Raw genomic sequence first — 24,169 nt, 5'->3', positions numbered from 1 at the left:
TGTCAGCATCATTTTAACCAACAGCATTTGCTCGCTTCATTTCTCTGTGTCACATTTTGGCGATTCTTGCAATATTTCGAACTTTCTCATTATCATGTTTGTTATAGTGATCAATGATCTTTGATATTATTCTAATTGGTCTTTTGTTTTTTATTTTTAAATTAATGGATATGTACATTTTTTAGACCTAATGCTTTTGCACACTTCATAGACTACAGTATAAATGTAAACATAACTTTTATAGGCACTGGGAAACCAAAAAATTCAAGTGAATTGGTTTATAGCAATATTTGCTTTTTTGTGGTGTCTGGAACTGAACTTGCAATATCTCAGAGGTATGCCTGTTTGTTAAAAAGCCATGGAGTTGTACACTTTTTTGAAAATTTCATTGTTTATTTTTTTATATTTATTTTTATTTATTTGGCTGTGCTGGGTCTTAATTGCAGCACATGGCGTGCAAACTGTAGCTGCGGCATGTGGGATCTAGTTTCCTGGCCAGGGATTGAACCCAGACCCCCTGCCTTGGGAGTATAGAGTCTTAGCCACTGGTCCACCAGGGAAGCCCCTGAGTTGTACACTTTAAATGGATGGATAGTATGGTATGTGAATTATATTTTCATCAAGCTGTTTTAAAATAGCAAAGCTCATAAGGGTCTTGAACAGACTGTTCCAGAAGTGTTTGTAAAAGGTCTTAGCTGTATTAGGCTCTGCTTCTTCAAATCCAGGTCGCATGACTGCATCTACCCTTGTTAGCTCTTTACATAGAGCTTTGAACCCCATCCCTTACTCTAGACTTTCAGGATCAAGACCTGGAATTTTTTCCCCCACTCTTTTCGCTGTTCAAATTATTGACATTTCTAACTTGTTATCCCTCTGCTAAGTTAGAATTATTTTTTTTAACTTACAAGTCTAACTGCTCTTTCAGACTTGATGTTTGGTCCAATTGCAGTAAGTGACATAAGTATTATAGCCACATATCTGATAAATTAAAACTTACACATCTTGATTCATTCACTGTTGGCGATTTTTTTTTTATACACCTGACCTTGAAAAAACTGTTGTATAAGAATCTTCGGGAGCTATGGGTGAGTTCAAGGTTAGTAAATTCCCTGCCTTCAGAACTGTCATCAAGTTAGTAATGGTTCGTTTCCTTGGACCTGAAAATCCACATATGTTAGCCAGGGAGCCTAGCGTTATGAGAACCAGGACATTGGGGATGGCAGGTCTTGGTTGCGTGACATTGAGAAGTGGTGGTTTCATGCACCGGGGAGAAAACTTTAAAAGTAATTGGCAAACTTCTCTTCCTGCGCCTTCCTGTTGACATGACTCCACACCACCCTCCACTTTCACATTCTGTTTCCTTTCCCCTGACATAGTCTTGTGTTTCTATGCTTCTCAAATTTTTCTTCAAATAGTCTTCAGAGATTTTTTAATTTCCACATCTCTTTCACAGTATATTTGTCATCAGAGTGCTGTTCTTGTCTTGAAGATACACAGACCAAATGTCTGTCTCTCCATTATTCCCTCCTTCCCTTTCCCCCAAAGAACTCATGTTCTCTGGTATAATATCTGTTAACAAGTTTCGTGGAAACGCTTTTGACCACTTTAAAACTGGTCCCAGCTTTGGTTGCAATGTATTGTTACGTTTTTGGCTACAGAGCAAAAGCAGTACCTTTATCAGTTTTTAACTATGCTCCTATGGCTTAGATGACCCTTTACTTCTAATGAGATGGCACTTTTCAAACTCACCTCTGGCCTTTCTGTTCCACTCTGCTTTTATCCTGCTGTCTCATGGCTAGAAATCACTTCTTGTGTCATATCTGCTGGATTGCTGTACTGTTTCTGGCCAGAAGGTTAAGGAAAATCACAAAATATTTGTTGAACTGTACCTTCTTATCTTAGTATCTATTCTAATTTGTTTTTTACTTACTTAATATTTGTAGAACCATGCTTCTGATTCATGTTACCAGTAAATATGTAGCAGAGCATTAAATTGAAGGATGAATAATTAAATTGATGCATTTCAGAAAATTCCCAGAGCCCTTTATTCATCTTACTAAAATAAATCTCTTCACAGGGCTTCGAATTCATAGCCAAGAACAATTTCAAGCATAATGCTACATACAAGTTCCTAATAATGTTCTTGTATATTTTTATACTGTAATTATCTAATTATAGACATATCAGAGGCAAGTCTTCAAATGGCATTTCAAAGCAGATTTTTATTTTAAAAATTAAAATATCTGTGAATTTCCACTGTGAGAGTAATATATGTGTGTACACACACACAGTTTTTTGACTCAACTGACATGAGTTTGAGCAAGCTCCGGGAGTTGGTGATGGACAGGGAAGCCTGGTGTGCTGCAGTCAATGGGGTCGCAAAAAGTTGAGCATGACTGAGTGAGTGACTGAGCTGAACTGAAAGTTTTTTGAGACTATAAAAACTCAAAAAAAAAAACCCCAAAACTCAACTATATGCTGTTACTGAGCAACTAACACCACAAGCCATTCAAATTGACTTTTTATTTCAGATAATTCAGTATGATTTTTATCTATATATCAATACGTTAAAAGCAGGTTTGTTTGAAAATCACAACCATGTTAATATTATAGATAGTAGAATCAATTTAGATTTTGTGACAAGAGAAAATAGCTATAGTAGATTAGAAGACAAAGCTATACAATGTGTTGTTGCTGTTCGGTTGCAAAGTCGTGTCCAACACTTTGTGATCCCATGGACTGGAGCACTCCAGGCTCCTCTATCTTCCACTGTCTCCTGGAGTTTGCTCAAGTTCATGTCCATTGAGTTGGTGATGCCATCCAACCATCTCATCATCTGCCTCCCCCTTCTCCTGCCCTCAGTCTTTCCAAGCACCCATATCTTTTTCTGAGTTGACTCTTCACCTCAGGTGGCCAAAGTATTGGAGCTTCAGCATCAGTCCTTCCAATGAATATTCGGGGTTGATTTCCTTTAGGGGTTATTGGCTTGATCGATTGGCTTGATCTTGCAGTCCAAGAGACTCTCAAGACAAGCTAGGAAAATATGTACCATGTTAATTGAACATAATTGACATAATGAAGACAATCTGTAAATAAATTACCAAATTCAGTATAGCATATGATTTGAGTTGGAAAAGGACATAAGAACAACACAAAGAACTGTGTCCTTTATAACTCACCAGAAAGTTGTCTGGGAGACTATGCTGTGAAATTGATGAGACTCTTAAAACACAATGAAATGGTTCTATTTTTTCCTCCCTGAAAATGAAAATTATACTTTTTTACAATAATAGAAGTAATTGTGGGAAAAAATTAAGAAACTAAAGCCCCCAAAGAAGAAAATCACTTATAATTCCATTGAAATAAAATTGTATTTCATCATAGACTTCTGTAATTTTTATGGAATTAGAATGTTATAAATGCTTCTTCATCTTTTTGCTACTTAACAATATTTTATGAACATCCCATGCCAATACATATAGTTCTATGTAATATTTAATGGCAAGATAGTATTCTATTTTAGAATGTATATTAGTTTACTTAAATAGCCCCCTGTTTAGGTGGTAATCCAGTTTTAGCTGTTCTACACAGTGCTGTAATGGATATTCTCATACATATTTTGCATGCTTTTCTCATAATTTTCTTAAGATAAACATTGTTGGGTCAAAGGGTACATGCGTGTTTAATCGGGTTGCCAAACTGCCTGTCAGAGAGGAATTACAAATTTGTTGTTATCCAAGATAAGCTAAACCCGTTCCCCATTGTGTGCTGCATCTTTAGTGTGACTGCAGTAATTACACAAAACCACAGCATTGAAAGCAGGCTTCCCAGGTGTCTTGGTGGTAGAGCATGCGAACCATCTCTTTTGAGAGATGCAGGTTCAATCCCTGGGCTGGGAAGATCCCCTTGAGAAGGAAATTGCGAGCCACTCCAATATTCTTACCTAGAGAAGCCCATGGACAGGGGAGCCTGGCAAGCTACAGTCTATGGGGTTGCAAAAGAGTCAAACATGATTTAGCCACTAAACAACAGCATTGAAAATTTGTATCACAGTGGAGTTCTTTATATCTTAAAATTCTGTGTATCAGAGGGATTAAGTCTGCAGTGGGGGAAATGTTTATGTTTGTAACTTGAATCGCCTGGTATTCATTTTGAAAAGCAAGGCTCAGTCAGCCACAGTTAAATGGTGACATCGCATGCATGGGTATTTTGCTGTTTCTTGGACTTGGTCACAGGGCATGATCCTTTCTCTTCCTAGATGAGTGACCGAGGAGGTGGTGTTCCTCTGAGGAAGATTGACCGACTCTTTAACTACATGTACTCCACTGCGCCCCGGCCTCGCATGGAGACGTCCCGAGCGGTGCCCCTGGTGTGTGACCACAAAGTCGTGAAGTGGGTTTTTGTGACTTGCCAGAACAGAGGTTACCATATAAATCAGTTAAGCCATCGTGTAGGGTTCACAGACAGGATGAAAGGAAGCTATTAGAGAAAAACAGCAACAACACTTTCCCCTAAATTTATAGTTTTTGAAATGGTTTTTTTTAAATGATAAGGGTTTTAGAGATCTTACTGCCAAGCTTGATAGTGGTGTGTCAGTAGTGTCCATGTGGTAAACCACATTTTGATATACTGTTACTAATGTGAAGTCTAAATTACCAGCTTTACTAGTATTTGGTCAACACTGATTCAATCTTTAGTATTTTTTTTTCCCTCAAGTACTTGTAATTAGAAAGACTACATATTTGAGGCCCAGAAGTAATACTAGAGTTCTAACCAATTTAATCACCTATGGCTCAAATAACAATTGTGTTGATGGCTTTAAAAAAAAAAACGGTCAGTCACCTCTTTTCAGATTAGTAAGATTAGCTTTTGAATGGACTCAGTCCTGGTCCTCCAGCCCTCAGAAAAGTGCTTTGCCAAATCTCTCACCCAAAACTCTTGTTGTTCCAGGCTTTGAAGGTTCTCTGGCATATACACTGGAGTTATTTTGTAATATGATGAAAAAAACAGTCTAAGATGCGTTTATTTTAGACTCTTTCCTAGGAAGTCACTGAAAGGACTTCATTAAAACTGCGCAGCACATTCTAGTTAACCAGCACAGATGTCTTACCAAACCTTTTAAGTGATTGCTTTAGTTGAGATATTGGTAGGCATCCATGTGCCCAGGAACAGAAAAGGTGAAATAAACATGAGTATCTTCTTAGATTCTGGTTTTACTCTAAGAAGTGGAGAAGAGGGATATGCTCCTTTTGCAGTAAACAGATTTTGTAGAGTTTTTGTGGAGAGCAGCAGAGTGTCCTCGTCCAGACTCTAAACTGTTTGCTCCATCCTTAGCCCCACCACATCCTAGCCGTTCAGCCTTGGGAATATCATTGACCCTTCAGTACCACAATTTCCCCAGCCTTAAAGATTGAATTATTGTGAAGATGAAGTTAATATATGTAAACACATTATTTAATAGTACCTGGTACATAGTAGATGCTGTGTAAGTGTTGTTGTTTAGGATGCAAGATTTATGTGAATTTTTAGGAAAAACAGGAGAATTGACATGACACAGGCTGCCCACACACCTCCGCAGCCTTCCCGAGGGTAAGCCTGCTGTTGAGCTTTTACAGAGCCTCCTTCCTGCTCTCATGACCCCTTTGTAAGTGGACCAGTAAGCAAGCACTGGGGCAGCCATCAGGTCACACTGATAACTGAGAGCTGTCTTCACGTGGGTGCCTTCAGGTGCGCATCTGCATGGACAGAATGTCTTCATGCCATAAGCCCATTCAAAAAGGACCATCCACGTTTTCCTCTTCTTCGTCAGTTATCCAGTTTTGTTCTTTCCAAGTCTCTGACCAGCCAGCCCAGTTGCTGCTGCCCGTGGTCCATGTAGGTGTTCCTCTCCAAGTTCCACCCACTGGTAGGATCTGCTTTCACTGCTGTCTTTCGGGCCTGGCCCTGAGAGAGGCTGCAGTGACAGGGCAGTCCGCTTTTGGCTGGTGTGGGACGCTGTGCAGACCCAGCAGTGGGCCAAGCCCACAGTGTTAGTTAGCGTTAGTTAGACAAAACTTAGTTTCTTCCAACTACTAACAGGGAAGCCTGAGGGGTCTGCAGGTGTGTGGTTGAGGGGGAGGCAGTGATGAAGTAGATCAGGTACTGCGGGATCCTGAGCCACCTGCTCATGCAGAAATGGAACCAGCTAATGTATCAGTCAGAGTCTCACTTGGAAAGAGATAGTTCAAATTATGATAATTCATGGAAGGCTTATCTATAAAGAGACAAATTACAGGAAGAGGGATGGGATAGTACAGGAATCCAGGCTAGCAGCAGCAGAGCTGTCGCCACCTGACTCAGGGAGAAGTCAGCAGAACCCAGGAGGGAGTGTTAGAGTCAGCTGCTTACTCCCCAGGGCCTAGGCCGCCCAGGAGAAGGGGGTGATGACCCTGGATGGCTCCCTCCGAGCTCCTGCTGGGTTCCCCATCGGCTAGACGCAGAAGCGGAGGGCACAGAAACCCACCCACATCAATTCAGGTCAGCCTCCCAGGACAAGGAGAAATGTGGAGAATGGATAGTTTATTTGGAGGGGCAACAGAAACTCTGGTTTAAGAAGTCAAGTAAAAAATGGTGGAGGTAGATAAGGCCAGAGCCTGGATTCGTTAATAGCACCGATTCTGGAATCACATACACTCTTCACTAAACTATTATATGAAATGTCATTAAACACCTGAGTTGGTGATAAAGAAACCTTTTTTTTTTTTTTTTAACACTTATCCAAATGTTCTGCTTCATATTAAAGAATTGATAGGATTTATCCAGGTAAAAGCCATTCCAGATACTGGGAACAAAATGAGCAAAGACACAGCTGTGAAAAATAACATGATGTGCTTGAGGAACTTAGGAGCAGGAGGTTTACTACAACTGGACTGGAAAGTGGGAGGCACAGACCTGATCTTGTTAAATCTTGAAAGCTCTCTTTTAGAAGCTTGGATTTTTATCTCAAGGCAATGGGTTGGAGATGGTGAGGGTCGGTGGGTGTTGGGGTGCTTTGAAGATTTTTAAGTGGGGGAGATGACCTGTCAGTGAGTATTAAGAGAGGAGACCTATTAGGGATCTCTCCAGGTTCAGAACTCAGGCTGGAATTCATGGTATGAAGTCATGAGATGTGTCTGTTAGGTTGCCACCAGGTATTTTTCTACTCTTGCTCCTGAAAGAGAGAACATGTTTTAAATTATATCGCCGAAAGTAGTATAGGGATACTCTGGAGCAGGCCAGTAAAGAAGAGAGAAGCATCCTTTTTCTAGACCCCCACAGGTGGTTCTACAGGAAAAAGAGAAATTTCAAATGACCAGAGGGAAGCCGTCTAATACAGTGCTCAACTAGGCTGCAGCTTGATCACTTTTACTACTTAATTATTAACAGATCTTTTAGATGCAGGCTCTTAATAGCCCTGGGATACTCCAGTAGCATTTATTTTAACTAGAAAAGTATTTCAGTGTGTGGCTTTCTGAATAAAATTTCATTTTTCTCAAACAGGCTGGTTTTGGTTATGGATTGCCCATATCACGCCTTTATGCACAGTATTTCCAAGGAGACCTAAAGCTCTATTCCCTAGAGGGCTATGGGACAGATGCAGTCATTTACATTAAGGTAAAGACCATAGTCTTCTGGACTTAATGTCACTTCTGGACTTTTTGATTGTAAGATACCAGTATTTAACTGTAATGAGACTTTCTTCTACCTCATGCTATTAAAATGCAAACATATGTGTTTTGTTTCTTTTTTTTTAACAAAGCTCTCATCTGTTTTGACAAATGATCTCTTTGTGGGAAAGAAATGCTCTTACCCATAGTGATCAGTACCATGATTGTTAGTAGAAGAAAAATTGGGTTAAAGTGGGCAGTCAAAAGTTATGTTAAAATTAAACTTGTAATTTAAGATGCTTGAACGGACATTGATTGACCAGTCTTTGATATATTTGCTAAGGCCTTTCATTTGCATATGGGTCTTCAGATTAAAGTTTTAATTGTCTTTCTTACAGAAGCTATACCTACAATACATTGTTTTGGTTTCTTTAATGAAAGAAACAGCCAAGTGCATAATCATTAACTGATTTTTATGCAGTTCCTTACAGTTGTCTTCTCTTTTTTTGAGAGCAGTTTTTATAGAACTTGCCTTCCTGAGTCTTTATGAAATGTCATCTCAGTTTTCAGAGAACCTTCCCTCCAAGCCACCCCTGCATTTTTGTGTGCTTGGTTAAAAGCAGTACTTAGATTAAGTAACAGTGACAGATTTAAGTATGTTACAAATTTAGGAACAATTACAGGTGATCCTTGGTAGGCGTACAGCTCACCTGGGGAAAGCAGACTCACCTGGGATGTGTTTATCTGACACACCAGCGAATATTACAGGGGTAGAAAGCCCTCAGCCCCAGCAGTGTGCTGGGTTAGTTCAGCAGCGGACTGGTGGTAGGTACCTCCGTTTTAGTAACTCTAGTTACTCTTATTCTGGCCACTAGATGGCACCTATTTGATAGGGAATGCTGAAGACTTTACTTTAGAAAAAGTAGATTTGTCTGAAAATAAGTTCTTTGAAGATAATAGTTTTCCTTCTTAACCATCTCAATTGTGAGGAACTTAAAAATATTGCCTTCATGTTTCCCTTTTTATCATCAAATACAATGTTTTTGTTTGTTTTTGTTATAGATCAAGGAGTTGTGGCAGTTCTGACATAAAAAAATATAAGTATAGGTGAAAGATTTTTAGCTCCATTTTGGAAAAAAATAGAATACAGGAGGTCTTACAGAATAATTAAAACTAAGGTCCTTCCTTACCATTATTGGAATGAAACTTCTAGTTTAATATTTTCTACATCTTAGGGAATACTTTTTGCTTAAAGTTGAAATCTTAACAACTTACCCTAATTTGAAGATAATGAGGAACGTAGTTTATCTCAGTGATACACAGGAACCTGAAATAGAACAGTGACTTAATGGTGATAATGTTGAAAATATGAAAATACAGTCTGCCCTCTTTATCCCCAAGTTCTGTATAGATCCAAGCATGAATCAAAAATATTTGAAGAAAAAAATACCAGAACATTGCAAAAAGCAAAACTTGATTTCCTTGCACATCAGCAACTATTTACATAATATTTCTTGTATTTGTATAGCATTTACATTGTATTAGCTACTCTAGTTAATCTTGAGATGATTTAAAGGGTGCAGGAGGATGTGTGTAGATGATATGCAGATACTGCAGCAATTTTTATATAAGGGACTTGAGCATCGGCAGCTTTTGGTATCCATGTGGGGTGGGCAGTGATACTGAGGGTCAGCTATGTATGATGTGGAAATCACATATGCTATAACTAAAATTGGTGACTTTAATGGTAGGAAAAGACACAGGCTCAAACCCAGATTTCATTAAATGCTTTTACATTACATATATTAAGGTACCTATGTGAATTTTTACGCTTTTACACTTAACTGACGTTTTCAACTTCTGTTGAAAACGAACTTCTGTTGATCAAATTTTATAAGAATGTCTCTCACACTTTTGTAAAACTCCAAACCAGCAACTTTTAGGCTGGTGAGAGAATCACTGCATGCAATAAACTCAACATGCGCTCTAAGCAGTTGCCATAAGCTTTTAGTAAGTAGCACGTTTCAAATGTGTGCTCTATTTTAAACTGTATGTAGATGGTTTTATGATAGATAAAATACAAATCCAATATAGAGTATGGTTTAATTTGTAGTAAAATTTTTGCCATTGTAGATTTTTCTCAAATAATGGATTCCCCAAAAAGTGCCTGACTCAGCTCCTGCTTTTCCTCTCAGGCTCTGTCAACAGAATCAGTAGAAAGACTCCCGGTGTATAACAAAGCTGCCTGGAAGCATTACAACACCAACCAGGAGGCTGACGACTGGTGTGTCCCCAGCCGAGAACCAAAAGACATGACGACATTCCGCAGTGCCTAGACACACTTGGGACCCCTGGAGAAATCCGGATGTGGCTTTTTATTAAATTTGGAAGGGGTGGTATCAGAACTACGTTATACCAAATACTTCATGTGTCGTGTTCACAGTTAACTGTTTGGATAGGTAGAGTAGGTGGCAGATTAATTTCATTTACACTTGTTGAATCTCGTAAAGGACGAAGTTGTACCTATTTTACACCTATATTTTCACAGTTAATTGAACATATTTTTAAGCAACAGTAGTTTTGGTCAACTCTCTTTTATGGTAGACTTCAGAAGCATGAAAGTGCATTTCTACAGGAACCTTGTGTGGTTGTTTTTTAAAAAATACTTTATGTCTACTAGAAGCAGTTCCTTAATACGGAGTAGCTGGTTAGCCATTTTTCTGTTTTAGAGGAGTTCTGCCAGATTTTATTTAGTAACGACAGATGCAATTAGAATGATCCTCAGACTATGATTAAGGCAACAAACAGGCACCCTGTAAGTGTAGAACCAGCCACCTTTCAGCATCTACATGCATTGTCTTCACTCTGAAGTTAATTCATCATTTTTTAATTTTATTGCAAAGGACTGTAATGACTAGTTTCCTATGGAGTTAAGCCAAGATCATGGGCAGTCTACTTTGAATGTGCTTATGATTAATGCAGTGGGAAATTTTTGTACTAAAAATGACCAGCTGCTAAAATTCTAAATTGAATTTAAGAAATTGAGGGCAGAACATTGAGTCCTATAAACTATACTAATGATTGTTGAGATTACCTAGGGGAGCTTTTGAGAAGGTTTTTCTGGGTCCTACTCTAGACATACAGAATCAGACTCTGTAGCCATAGCCCAGAAATCTCAATTTTTACAACACTTCCTAGATGAGTCTGATGCCTTGCCTAGTTAGAAAATCACACTTTTAAAGTGAGTAATGATGATACCACATTTGCTAAAGCAACAGATCTTTAGGTTTGGTTTTCTTCTATGGAAAGGTCAGACTTCTGGACTCTAAGAGACACAAAATGTTGCAATTAGAAGCATAATTAGAATTAGGAGACAGGTTGACAACAGGAGAAGAGTCAAGGAACCAAAGGATTAAAACCATAAATGCACAAGTATTGATGAAAAACTTGTTATAAAACTTACCTATCTATACTTTATCAGGATATCTGTTACTTCATCAGGAAAGAAAGTCACCTTGGGCTTATCACAAAAATCATTTGCATTCATACGGTAATTTGTAGTATACAAATTTTTGGTGTATCTGGTATATAATGATAACTCTGTTGGGCTTAAGAAATAGCAAACAGGTGGTATCATCTTCGTTTTGAGACTCAGAGTATGGCCCAGAGCTGCCCTGATGGAGTCAGGTCTCAAGCAATATCTGTTGATCACCGTCAGCTACCTAGCCTAGGAGACCAGGATGCTGCCAGACTTAAGTTGTTAGTCTTCCCTCATCTTTCAAGGTGACAGGGAAATACATTGAGAATAAATTTTAAAGTAAGATTTTAAATGTTAAAAGAACAGCTACAATACTTAAATGGGGAAATTTATCTGGAAAATACAAGTTGAAACATCTCATTCTCAAAAAGATTATGTAAGCTTAACAATTCTACACAAATCTGTAAATAGGAAGGGATGTTAAAGGGCTGTTAGCCTGGGATCCTCAGGTAAGAGAGGAGGACCTTGAGGCTCCAGGTGTGTGGGGTTTGCCCAGGGCTGATTAGCTAATGTGACCAAACATTGGGAAAAGATCTTTGACCTATTACTCCTTAATTATGCGTTTTATGAGAAACAATAGGATATGCCAGTGGATGATTTGTATTAGTTCAATGTGTTACAATTTTTTAGCTTAAGATTACACTTTTCTTGTAGTGATGAAATATTTTTAAATCATCTGAATCAAAGCATTCCCTTTTTTTCCTAAATGAAACATTTGTACAACTGACATAAACTTGATATTTTTATGAAACAACACCCCCCAACACACACAAAGTGAAAATTTCTCTCTTTAAGAGGTAAGAAGTGGTGTTTTCAAAGGAGAAGTGAAATCTTTCCCTTTTAAGCTTCTTTTTAAGGTATAATGATTTTTTACTTTGTTACTGTGGTTAAGGGACAGAAAATCACATACAAAAGTATTTGGGGAGGGGGATGCTTTCTCCTAGTTGGTTTTAAATTACTGTGCTACCTGAGAAGTTTTTTAGAGTCTTACACTCTGTTTCCCACCAGCATTTAGTATGATGCTATGTAGATTTTAAAAATATACTGAAGGGTAAGAAGTGATACCAAGTGATTTTTTGTAACCTGGGCATTTAATGAGTGTGCCAACATTTTTTAGAAAGAATCACAAAAAAATATCCTGCCCTATAATTAAAATATCAGCTGGCTTTAGATGTCTTCATACTTTTTTAGTAATCACTTTTTTGCACTGTGAAGTTTTTACATGAAGATGTTGAAGTGGCAGTCTACCCTATTATTTTTTATAAAATGATTTGTGTATGGCAATAAATTGAAAACATGGATCAACTCTTAACCTGAAAATAAAGTGACCCAATTTAGGTTTTTAAAAATATACTTGTTTTAAAAATAAAGATCTCTTTCATCATCAAGAGTCAGCAGTTTGTAAATATACAAGAAGTCGCAGGTAGCTGGCTCATACTGCCCTTCACTACACTTGGTAGAGGAAGTGTTTTGAACTGAGATTTCCGACGTGTGTATTCTGATGGCAAGAGCAAGTGGTAGAGCTTGTATGGTTTGAGTTATGCTAGATTTCTATTATCCACACATCTACAGACGACTGACTGACTACGTAAACAAACATTTTCCACCATGTGATTTTTTAAGAGGTTAAGTGAGTGTACACTTTTAATAACTTCACAGCATAAGTGTATAGGAAAAGGCTTAATTTAACCAGCATTGCCCTCTGTACCAGAAGTCAGAATTAAACTCCTTTAATCCAAGATAGGTCCCTGTCCCATTCCTGATTGATGGGATATGACCATCAATCTTCCCTTCATTGTTGAAACCAACAAGTTCCATAATAGGACTGTGTAAGTAAAGACCAGGGGAAAGACTACTAGTGTAATGGGCCGTTTGCGGCCTTGTGAGCAGCCAATCAGACAGGAAGCCAAAAAACAAGTCAAACAACTTCAGCTTGTACCTTCAGTTTCTGTGCCGTAACTGTGAAGTTTCAACAGATGAGTAATGAGGGTTGTGTTATGCTGGTCTGCCAACAGCTTTTCTTGAAGAAACTTTTTTTCAGCATACTGTATAGGATTAATTTCTGGCCCCCCAGATGAATTTTCTTATAGTTAAACCCAGTGCACTTGAAAAAATGTGGTGTGAAGGACTTTATATGTATCAAAAAAGAACACAGTACTGGTTTGCTTGGTCCTGGCATTCTTACACTACTGCACCTTTTGTTCTACTACACATTTGGAGAGAATTAGGCATATCATACCACACACTCTGCACATTGCTTCAGCAGTCATTAACCATAGGCTTCTAACGGTAAGAGACAAGAATGCCAGTTTTTGAAAATTGTATAACATGAGGTTTAGTTTGTATTCATATATGTATGTGCTTATCAAATAGTAAACAATATATTATCATCATTATTATTACTATTAACACTTTTCCTCACTGGTGCCAACATCATTATTAGTCCAACTATATTATGTTCAGAACGGAGGTTCCATTTTAGTGGTGTTTGGAATGTGTGTCTAAGTCCCTTCATCCTGGGGCAAGATTGCCAGTTTTTGCTGCAAAACTTGTCTTTTCTTGTCTTGGAAAAGCTGTTATTTATACTGAGGAATAGTGGCAGCTATCTTTTACTTGGTTAGGAGGTTTTTAAGCAAAACTATACAATGTTCATCCCAGTAAGGTCAACCAGAGAGCTTCCATTTGAATGTTACATTCACTCAGTTATTTTCTGCCAGTGTATGAGTCAAGACAAATGAAGACAATGTGCTACAGTTGTCACATAGAATATTGTCAGTGCTTCAAAACTATAAAATTCCCATACCACAAAAAATTTCAGGCCAATATCACCAGTGAACATAGACACAAAAATAATAAAAATACTAGCCAATAAAAGCCAACAATGTATTAAAAGGGTCATACACCATGATCAAGTGGGCTTTATCCCAAGTGTGCAAGAATTCTTCAATACCTGCAAATGAATCAGTATGATACACCACATCAACAAACTGGAAGAACTAAAACCATATGATCATCTCAGTAGATGCAGGAAAATTTCCCCCAATTCAACACCTATCTATGATAAAAGTCCAGAACATGGACATTGAGGGAGCATACCTCAACATGATATAGAACATATATGAAAAACCCACGGCTAACATCATTCTCAGTGGTGCAAAGCTAAAAGCATAGCCTCTGAGATCAGGAACAAGACAAGAAGGTCCACTGTTGCCACTTTTATTCAACCTAGTTTTGGAAGTCGTAGCCACAGCAATCAGGAAAAGAAAGAAAGAGACTCCAAAGTGGAAAAGAAGTAAAACTGTCAATTTTCATAGATGACATGATGGTGTACATAGAAAATTCTAAAGTTGCTACCCGGAAACTATTAGAGCTCATCAATGAATCTGATAAAGCCAACCCTCTCTAGCTATGGAGTGGCAAATTAAATTCTGGAGAAAAAGTTCCCTTTCATCTCAAAAGAGACCCTCAGTGACCAACAAAATAACCAGTAGGAACAATCATTAGATTGTCTGGTGATAGTTCATTTTCTGTGGTGCACAGCTGACCTTGATTATTGTTACTGGGTCCCAATATGTCTTCACAAGGACTTAGCCAGCCAATGGGAAGGTAGAGCTAAGTCCTTGTAAGCAATGCCCGTCAAACTTTAATGGACACGTGAATCACCTGGAAGTCTTGGTAAAACAGATTCTCATTCAGCAGCTCTGCAATGAAGTCTGAGATTCTACATTTCTAACGAGCTTCTAGGTAATACTGATGCTGCTGATCCGCAGACCACACTTTGAATAGCAATAATTTTAAAGCCTGTGGGATAAACTGCTCAGCATCGGAAAGGACCAACTGAAGAAGTTAAACTGGTTGAAATATGAGTAGGGAGTCAGATATAGCTAGTAATTTGATTCTTAAAGTGTTAAGAAGGACTAGGAGTGATCCATTCCTGATATCTGGAGTACTTAGTGGGGTATACCCATGAACTTGAAGCCCTATTTCTATTTGTTAACTTATTTTTAGTGAAATCTCAGTTTTAAGGATCTTACCCAGTGGAACATGTAAGTAATGAAAGTCCCAGTTAATACAAGGAAGTGATACTCATGTGTGTTTATCTTCATATCCATTTCATAGGAGGGTCGTGGGAGATAACAGGAAATAATAGCAACTCCACTAACATCCCGTTGTCTTCTGGTAGTGGTAAGCATGGACCCAATCCTTAAAGCTGTGGCACTTTTCAGCAATGATGGGGCAAAGAGAACTTGGGATGGCCCCTTAAGCAAAGTCCAAGTGATAGTTTCTCTGGTGAACCTAGATCGTGGTTCAGTCTCCAGGATGTGTGTCCTGGAATGACACATCAAGGTCAGCTAATAATACCTCATATCTGTGACTGGAGCACTGCATTAGTGTTTTGCAGTAATGCATCAGATGATTGCAATGACAGCATAATCAAATACATGACTATCCTGTAAGTCATTAACTGCTAAGGGTATAGTAAAGGAGATTTTGTTTATAATTTGGTTAGAAAACTGATTCCCTTGCCACTGTTAATGGGAAAAGATATTAAAATCAGTATCTGGAAAATTGATACTGAGATTTTGGTTGTGATGTGTTAAATTTGTAGATCAATATGGGGAAAATTTACATCTTAACAATACTGGTACTTTCAGTCTATGAACATAATACATCTCAGCTTTTTTTATCTCAATTTATTTAGATTGATTTTGGTTCTTTTCAGTGCTTTGTAGTTTTCAGCATACAGATTCTGAACATATTTCATTAGAATTAAACATTTAATTTTTGGAACTATATCCTTTAAAAATATTTTTCTTTCCAGTTGTTCCTTGCTCATACATTTCACCCTTCAAATCTCAAGTATATCCCCTCAAAACAAATCATGCCTTCTGGGGTTTTACTGAGGACTAGACATAGCAGAAAAAGATAGTTCCATTATTGTTGTGTTGACTTGGTCCTTGATGTGGTTCATAATTGAGTAAACGGCAGCATGTCCAATCTACTGTTGGGCTGCCATGAACTTGCCCATGCCATTCTTTCTAGCCCTCTCTTCCTAGACTACCAGTTGTTTACTTCACTTGGGAGGGATCAACAGTATCATTTTGCTGTCTCACCCCAGGGCTGTTTGAATTTTCTTGTCTTGTACCACAATTTGGTGTGATCAGATTACTTTTCTAGTTCTGCTTTAACTGAGAATGGAGGTTTATATTGATTATGTCTTTATCCAAGCATCATCTGGGGCACTCATCTCTGATACCCTCTGCCACTCATCTCCAAAATGACAGACAGGAGATGACATTATTAAGCAAGTGTAAGAGGTTCAAGATTTCAGCCCAAAGCCTGTGAGCCAGATTATACTCTGTGTGAGCATAAAATTCTATATTATTATAGATATAAAGCCACTTAGGGGAGGGAACATCAAGATGGTGCAGTGGGAGGACCTATAGCTCACCTACCCCCATAAACACATCAAAAATACAGCTCCATGTAGAACAATTCTTTCATAAAACCAGTTGAAAACTGGCAAAAGACCACTTGCACAACCAAAGCTGAAAAAAGATTTTCATGTAACTGGATAGGACCAAAAAAATAAAAGGCACCAGGTTGGGATCCGCACCCCTGGAAGGGATCTTTGAAGCAGAGAAGGTCCACATGGGCAGGCTCTCGCCCTGGGGAGCCCCCTTGCCTGCTGCGAGGTCTGTGGGTCAAAGAAGCTGGAGTGGCCTGGACTCTGCTTGCAAGGCGTGTGTACGTGTTGCCTTGCCAGCAATCAGAGTGGAGAGAGACCAGTGCTGACAGCTGCCACCTCACCACCCTTCTCAGTCCCAAAGGTGTGTGCAGCAGGGCCACTAGAATGTAGAGCAGGTAGACGTTAAATCTCCAGCAGAGAGGCCCTGGGATAGGACTCTGTCTAAGTGTGTGGAGACAGCCTGCAGGGCCTGGGGTGTGGTTCAGGCTGAACCTCAGAGCCCCGTGTCAGCACATGCACAGTGGGGACAGGTCCAGCATTGGAACCCACTGTCAGGGCACATGGTGGGGGATTTTGTCAGCCCACACACAGGGCAGTGCCATGCATATCTCTGGGCAGACAGTCCCTGGAGAGGAATACATATGGCTTGTTTCACACTGTGAATGGGAGCTCTCCAGTGCCACCCAGCCCACACTGTAACTTGAAGCCAGACCTGGGGTGGTCAGGTCTTGGGAGAGGCCTGTGTGCAGGCAGCTTAAGTCCCAAGTGGCAGCACAATCACCTCCATTCACAACCACAGCAGCCAGGCCTTAGCACCAGCCCACTCCATATTATAGCTGACAGGTTTTCAGCTTTTCTTTGTTGAGTATCATGTCGGCTATGTGTCTGAGGCCATATGACACCAAAGGCAACCATCAACAAAAAGACAACCTATATAATGGGAGAGAATACTTGCAAATGATGCAACCAACAAGTGGTTAATATCCAAACAACTCAAATGATTCAATATCAAAAAACCCAATGTATTCATAAAATGAGCAGAAGACCCAAACAGATATTTCTCCAAAGAAGACATACAGGCACATGAAAAGACACTTGACATCACTAATTATTAGAGAAATGGAAGTCGAAACCACAATGATGCATCACATAACACTGACCTGAATGGCTATCAAAAAATCTACAAATAATGAGATGCCGGAGAGGGTATGGGGAAAAGGAACCCTTGTACATTGTTGGTTGGAATGTAAATCGGTGCAACCATTGTGGAAAACAGCATGGAGTTTCCTTAAAAACTAAAAATAGAGCTACCATATTATCTAGCAATCCCAATCCCAGGCATATATCCAGAGAAAACTCTAATTCTCTAATTTGAAAAGATACATTCACCCCAATGTTCATAGCAGCACTATTTACAATATCCAAGATATTAAAAAAACCCAAGTACCCATCAACAGATGAGTGGTTTAAGATGTGGTATACATGCAATGGAATATTACTCAGCCACAAGAAAGAATGAAGTAATGCTATTTGCTGCAACATGAATGGACCTAGAGATTATCATACTAAGGGAAGAAAGTCAGAAAAAAACAAATATTATAACATGTGGAATCTAAAAAATAATACCTTTTAATTTTTAAAATTATTTTAATCAGAGGCTAATTACTTTATAATATTGTGGTGATTTTTGCCATACATCAACATGAATCTGATAAATCTATATACAAAACCCAAACAAACTAGAAACTAAACTTATGATTACCAAAGGGCAAAGGGAAGTATGGATAAATTGTGAGTATGAGATTAACAGATATGATCTACTACACATAAAATAGATAAGCAACAAGGATTTACCCTGTATAGCATAGGGAACTCTTCAATATCTTGTAATAACCTATAATGGAAAATAATCTGAAAATATATACAAAAAATTACTTTGCTGTATGCCTAATACTAATCTAATATTTTAATTAGCTACATTTCCATTAAAAATACATAAAAACATTTAATTTTGTGAATAACTTCATGGTGGCATCTCTGGTGCCCCCTCTAAGATAGGTCAATGGTTAAGCATACTTCCTGCGAAATGATGCTGGGAAGAAGAACTCAGGCCAATTTAACAAGTGATGGAATATATACTCCAAATAATACTGACTGTAGTATAATAACCCCCCCCCCAAAGAAATGGTGTTGTTATGAAACCAAGCTTTTGTCTGGTCTTCTGATAAAAGGTGCTGAGATCTCCTCTCTTAGGCTTAAGTTCTCAGTATCCATGATATCTACATGGCAAGGAGGATGTAGTAAGTCATACAGTCATACCATCTCTTGAATGGCCTTCTATAGTTTACTAAATCTCCATATTATGGGTCGTGCTTCCTCAAGTCTACTTTGCTTCTAGAAGACAGACAGTAACCTGTGTGTTAGCGATTAGAAAGCCTGCACTAAGAAATGTGAAGAAATAAGCTCTACTCGATGTCCCATATGCCGCTGTGAATCACGGCAAGCCTGTCTGCCCTTCAGAGGGCATCGTGGTTGCAAGGATCATGTTTGTGAAATGGATTGGTGTTCATGTGGCAGGAAAGTCAAGTTTCTAGATTTTAGTGCTCACAGGTGGCAGAACATGGTGGCGATTTTTTCCTCTTTCCCTTTGTCGTCCTTTTTACTTTTTTTTCTTGAGGTGAAATTCATATAACCTAAAACTAACCATTTTAAAGTAATTCAGTGGCATCCAAACACTGTACAAACACCACTTCTCTTTAGTCCCAAAACATTTTCATCACCCTAAAGAAAGCCCTGCGCTATTAAGCAGTGGTGGTTTCTTTCTCATGTCAGTTTTGTAGTAAGATTTGCGATATTTTTCCTGGGAGCTTATCCTAGAATCATTTTCTGCAGTGGTAAATTACATAAAGTTTGAAAATATACAAGGGTAATCCTATAGAACAGTTTGTGTCTAGATTTGTTTGTGGATATTTTATCCCCAAGAGGAACGTTGTAAACCAGCCAAAGACTAACACCGATATGCTTACATTTTGGGTCCATTTTAAATTCAAAATCTAACATAGTATGTGCATTTAAAAATTTTTTTTGTGTTTGGAAATATAATCAAACAATTGTGAAAATATAATTGAGTAAGTTATGTGTATAGTTCTTTCTCAAATCCCTGCTGTTCATACTTTTCTCCAAGATGTAGTTTGACCCAGTCAAGAATGATGGCTTAGACATGCCCCTGGTTGTCTTGGCATTCCTGGGTTTGCCTCAAACAAACATAAGATGCAGTGTTAGCCTGAGGCAAGCCAACTCTCATTGCCTCGGCAGTGTCATCACTGCGGCTACAGTCTGCCCCACGGCGCCAGGCTCTGTGTTCTTTCTGACTACTGGAATGAAGTGCTCTTCCCCAGCAGCATGTGACGATGAACCTAGGAGTGTGGCACTTGGAGTGAGGTTGGCCACACTCCAAATAGAGGCTGATCCCACATCTAGCCATAGCAGAGCCAGCGCTAAATGAGCAGGTTGGGCAGTAGTCAACTTTAAGGACCTTGGAGGCAGCAGGTGAGGGATGGGGAGCAGAAAGAAGGGGATCTCCCAGAAAGAGAATAAGAATTGGCAGCTGACATTTGGAATCTGCAACTTTCAGTTCAGGACAGGATGGTGTATCATTTCCAGTGTATACGTCCTCTCCAGTATGTTTCTTGGGCAATTATCTAGAAAAAAATATTTTTGAAAAGGAGCTATGTTCAGTAGTAGACCATAGTTGTCCAAGTCCTATGAGATGGTATGTAGTTTTCATAGTGTAAAGCAAAAATCTCAGTAATTATCTTAGGTTTACTAATCGTAGCCTAGCTAATCCTCGACTCACCAGAGGGTAAGATACCTAAGGCAAAAAGGTCAATTCAAAAATTCCATAATACGTAGTTGCGTGTTTATGAGTCACTGTATTTTTAGTCTGTCCATGTGAAACCAAATCCATATGTTTATCAAAGGCTGTTTTACCACCTCCAAACTTGTTTTTTTATTTTGAATTTGTTTCTTTGCTTGTTCCATTTCCTTCTGTTTGATTAAAGTCATTAGTATTCTTTTGTATTATATAATTCATCTGTGTGTGAGGCACCTAGACCTTTTGAGAAAAAATAAGAAGCTATTTGAATATGAAAATGTTAATTGCTCTGTGGTGTTGGACTCTTTGAGACCCCGTGGGTTGTAGCTTTCCAGGCTCCTCTGTCCATGGAATCCTCCAGGCAAGAATACTAGAGTGGGTTACCATTTCCTTCTCCAGGAGATCTTCCCAATCCAGGGATCAAACCTGTGTCTCCCACATATATAGGCAGATTTTTCAGTCTGAGCCGCCAGGGAAACCAGGTGAACATGATTTGCTCTTTAATGAACATGTATTTTTTGAGTGTCTGCTGTAGAGCAGGCTTAATGAAAGGCACTAGGCCTAAAAAGACAACAAGAAAAGCATCCTCCTCAAATGGCTTTCCTAGGTCATGGAATTAAATTTCTCTTTCCCGGTATCATTGAACTGCCACTCAGTTGATTGGGTTCCTTTTTTGTTAGAATGTTTGGAGGCTCATGGATATTGGATATCCAATGGATAATTGGATATTTTCATAAACCACATTAAAGTGTATACTTTTAAATTTCTATGATGAAAAAAGAATGTAAGTCCCAAATCATGGATTATTGTGAGTTATTATAAAAGCTGAAAATATTCTTACCTCAGACCTATGTTTCGTCAAGTTAATAATGGGTGCCTTTGAAAGCACCCTAAATGCACTTTTAATTTCCAATCAGCAGATAGCAGCAGTTGAATTCAAAACAAAGTTACAATAGTGTTCTGTTTAATACTATGATAAGTACACTCAAAATTTTTAGAAAATGATTCTTAAGTGAAAACAACACCTTCAAACTGAAGCTTCTATTTGTCTCAGAAGGGGGAAGATTGCAATTCTTTGATCAAGTATCTTTAATTAAACAAAGTAAAAGACTAATTTTACCACTCGTCAACAACTGAAACAACTGACCTTTTCCCTATTAAGTATCATATTAAACAATCCAAGACTTTTTCAATAAAGGACATAAAATTTACATTTTTCTCTGATTAACTTTTACCAGGAGCATTGTAATGAAGTTAATTTGATTTACTGCAATTTATAGTGTTACTGCTGCCAGCAATACATTAGCCAATGCACCCAATAAATCAAGACCACACAGAAGAAATACTCCCAAACAATTCAGAGATGTAAAAAAGGAAACATTCTTGAATACTGGGTTTATAAAATGAATATACGCATTTTCTTAAATGCTCATCATCATTGGAAGGCATGTTTATCCTGCTATTTGTATTTGTGTATGAGACCAATACAACTGTAAAAATACAAACACGTAGCTAGAGTATTGGGGCTGCCCTGGTGGCTCAGTGGTAAAGAATCCACCTACCGACACAGGAGACATGAGTTCGATCCCTGGGCCCGGAAAATCTGCTGGAGAAGGAAATGGCAACCCACTTTAGTATTCTTGCCTGCAAAGCCCCATGGACAGAGGAGCCTGGCGGGGGCTACAGTCCAGGGGTTTATGACTTAGTGACTAAACAACAACAATCTGGAGTATTATTTCAACAGCAGATGCTTCTATTTTCTAGACTCCATGTATGAAAGGACCTAGGGGTTTGAGTTGCATAAAAATTAAATCATTTACTTTCAATAATCTGAAAAGAGAACCAATAAAATCAGAAATTTGGGATGAAAGAAAGAAAAACCAATAAACAAGGCCCTCAATGTTGCACTTAGCAATGGTTTAGCTTCATGATTAACAACTCCATAATAGTTAAATCCTGAGTAGAAGATACTTCACGCTCTGCAAATGTCTCAAATTACTAGTAAAATCTGCATACTATATGTGACTCTCATTGTTTAATGTTTTCGTCTTTCCTTTAAAAACAGCCAGAGAAAAACCACAAAATATCAAAACTCAACCAGCATGAATTAATCTACATGATTCTTTAAACATGAAATTTGTAATCTGAAAGCCAAGAAAAAGAATCTCCAGGCCCAGATTGTTCCACAGGAAAATTCTACCAAATGTTTAAAGAGATTAATGTATGTTTGACATAAATGAATTAATGTTTTATATACTCTTCCAGAAAATAGAAGGAAAGGGGGCACTTTCCAAATCATTTTATAAAGCCAGTATTACTCTGATACCAAAACCAGAAAAAAACAGTACAAAAAGCAATCTACACCAGTTCCTCTCAAGAACTTGGATGTGGAACTTCCCTGGTGGTCCAGTGGTTGAACCAGGGGACACAGGTTCCACTGGTCCAGGAAGATCTTGTATGCCACAGGCAGGCAACCATGCCCATGTGCCACAAATACTGAAGCCCAAGCACCCCAGAGCCTGTGCTTAACAATAAAAGAAGACACCATAATGAGAAGCCAGGCAACCATGCCCATGTGCCACAAATACTGAAGCCCAAGCACCCCAGAGCCTGTGCTTAACAATAAAAGAAGACACCATAATGAGAAGCCAGGCAGCCATGCCCATGTGCCACAAATACTGAAGCCCAAGCACCCCAGAGCCTGTGCTTAACAATAAAAGAAGACACCGTAATGAGAAGCCTGTGTTCGGCAACTAGAGTGTAGCCTGTGCTTGCCACAGCAGGAAGAAGGCCATGTGCAGCAATGAAGGAACAAAAAAGAAGCTAGATGCAAACTCCTCAATAAAACATTAGAAAAGCAAATCCAACAATTTGTTAAAAAAAAAAAAAGCATATACCATTACCAAGTGGGATTTATTCCACATAGGCAAGAATAGTTCAACATTAAAAAAACAAAAATCGACATAATCCACCATATAAACAGGCTAAAGAAGAAAAATCAATGATAGGAAAAGCATTTGACTAAGTCCAACCTCATTCCAAATAGTCAGGGGTCCATACCTTGGGAGCTGGTAGTGCTGACCCCACTCTCAGGCAACTTTTCCTCTTCTTGATATACTCCCTATTGGGCTGCATCCCAAAGGCCTGCAAGCCTTGCAGTTGCCCAGCCTCAAGACCAAAGAAAGAGCCCAGAGATGGCAACCGAGCCATCAATGGTTTATTGGATAGGGGATCTTCCACCCACCTCTGAAGCAAAAGGTCTTGGGGCAACATCCCACTGTAAATGGCAGACAGGACATGGTGTCTTCACTAGTAGGTGTGGGGGGTAAGGGAGCTATCATTTACAGGCAGAATTGATGTCAGGTTGACTCATCACTTACCAGGGAAATCACCATCTAGGGCATGTCCCTAAAATCTCCTCAGATTAACAACCCTCACAACCATCCCGAGGGCAGATGTATCCCTTTAATAAACTAGCAGGTGGAGTCATTCTAGAATAATCGGTAGGTGGCAGGATGGGAGGGGAAATCATGTTCACCAGGCGCTGGTCAAGCAAGGGATGTACAGAGAGCAAGAGAATAGCCATTCTGAGTGGCCCGATGGTACACTACGTAAGAAAAATGTATTTCATATCCATTGACTCAGATTTCAAAAGAAGTACA

General features: G+C 38.8%; 1 protein-coding gene and 1 long non-coding RNA gene across 3 annotated transcripts in view; one reads left to right on the top strand and one right to left on the bottom strand.

The window, feature by feature from the left end:
* PDK1 (pyruvate dehydrogenase kinase 1) overlaps positions 1-12,551 on the top strand; it is a 43,528-nt gene extending 30,977 nt beyond the window's left edge. For both annotated transcript variants that reach the window (XM_070476017.1, XM_020896343.2), the window contains 3 exons: positions 4,259-4,369; positions 7,519-7,632; positions 9,821-12,551. In XM_070476017.1, the coding sequence (XP_070332118.1) occupies positions 4,259-4,369; positions 7,519-7,632; positions 9,821-9,961 (366 nt within the window). In that variant the 3' untranslated portion in view covers positions 9,962-12,551. The remainder of the gene's footprint in view (positions 1-4,258; positions 4,370-7,518; positions 7,633-9,820) is intronic.
* Positions 6,520-24,169, bottom strand: part of LOC110138897 (uncharacterized) — a 35,037-nt gene continuing 17,387 nt past the window's right edge. Inside the window, exons 2-4 of the long non-coding RNA XR_002314321.2 lie at positions 20,246-20,334; positions 8,901-8,952; positions 6,520-7,189 (exon numbers count right to left, since the gene is read on the bottom strand). This is a non-coding gene — a long non-coding RNA (uncharacterized lncRNA). The remainder of the gene's footprint in view (positions 7,190-8,900; positions 8,953-20,245; positions 20,335-24,169) is intronic.

Source organism: Odocoileus virginianus, chromosome 13 (genome assembly GCF_023699985.2).
Source record: "Odocoileus virginianus isolate 20LAN1187 ecotype Illinois chromosome 13, Ovbor_1.2, whole genome shotgun sequence".
Lineage (NCBI taxonomy): Eukaryota > Metazoa > Chordata > Mammalia > Artiodactyla > Cervidae > Odocoileus > Odocoileus virginianus.
Note: the sequence above shows the minus strand (reverse complement) of the source record. Positions and strands in the feature narration are given on the sequence as shown.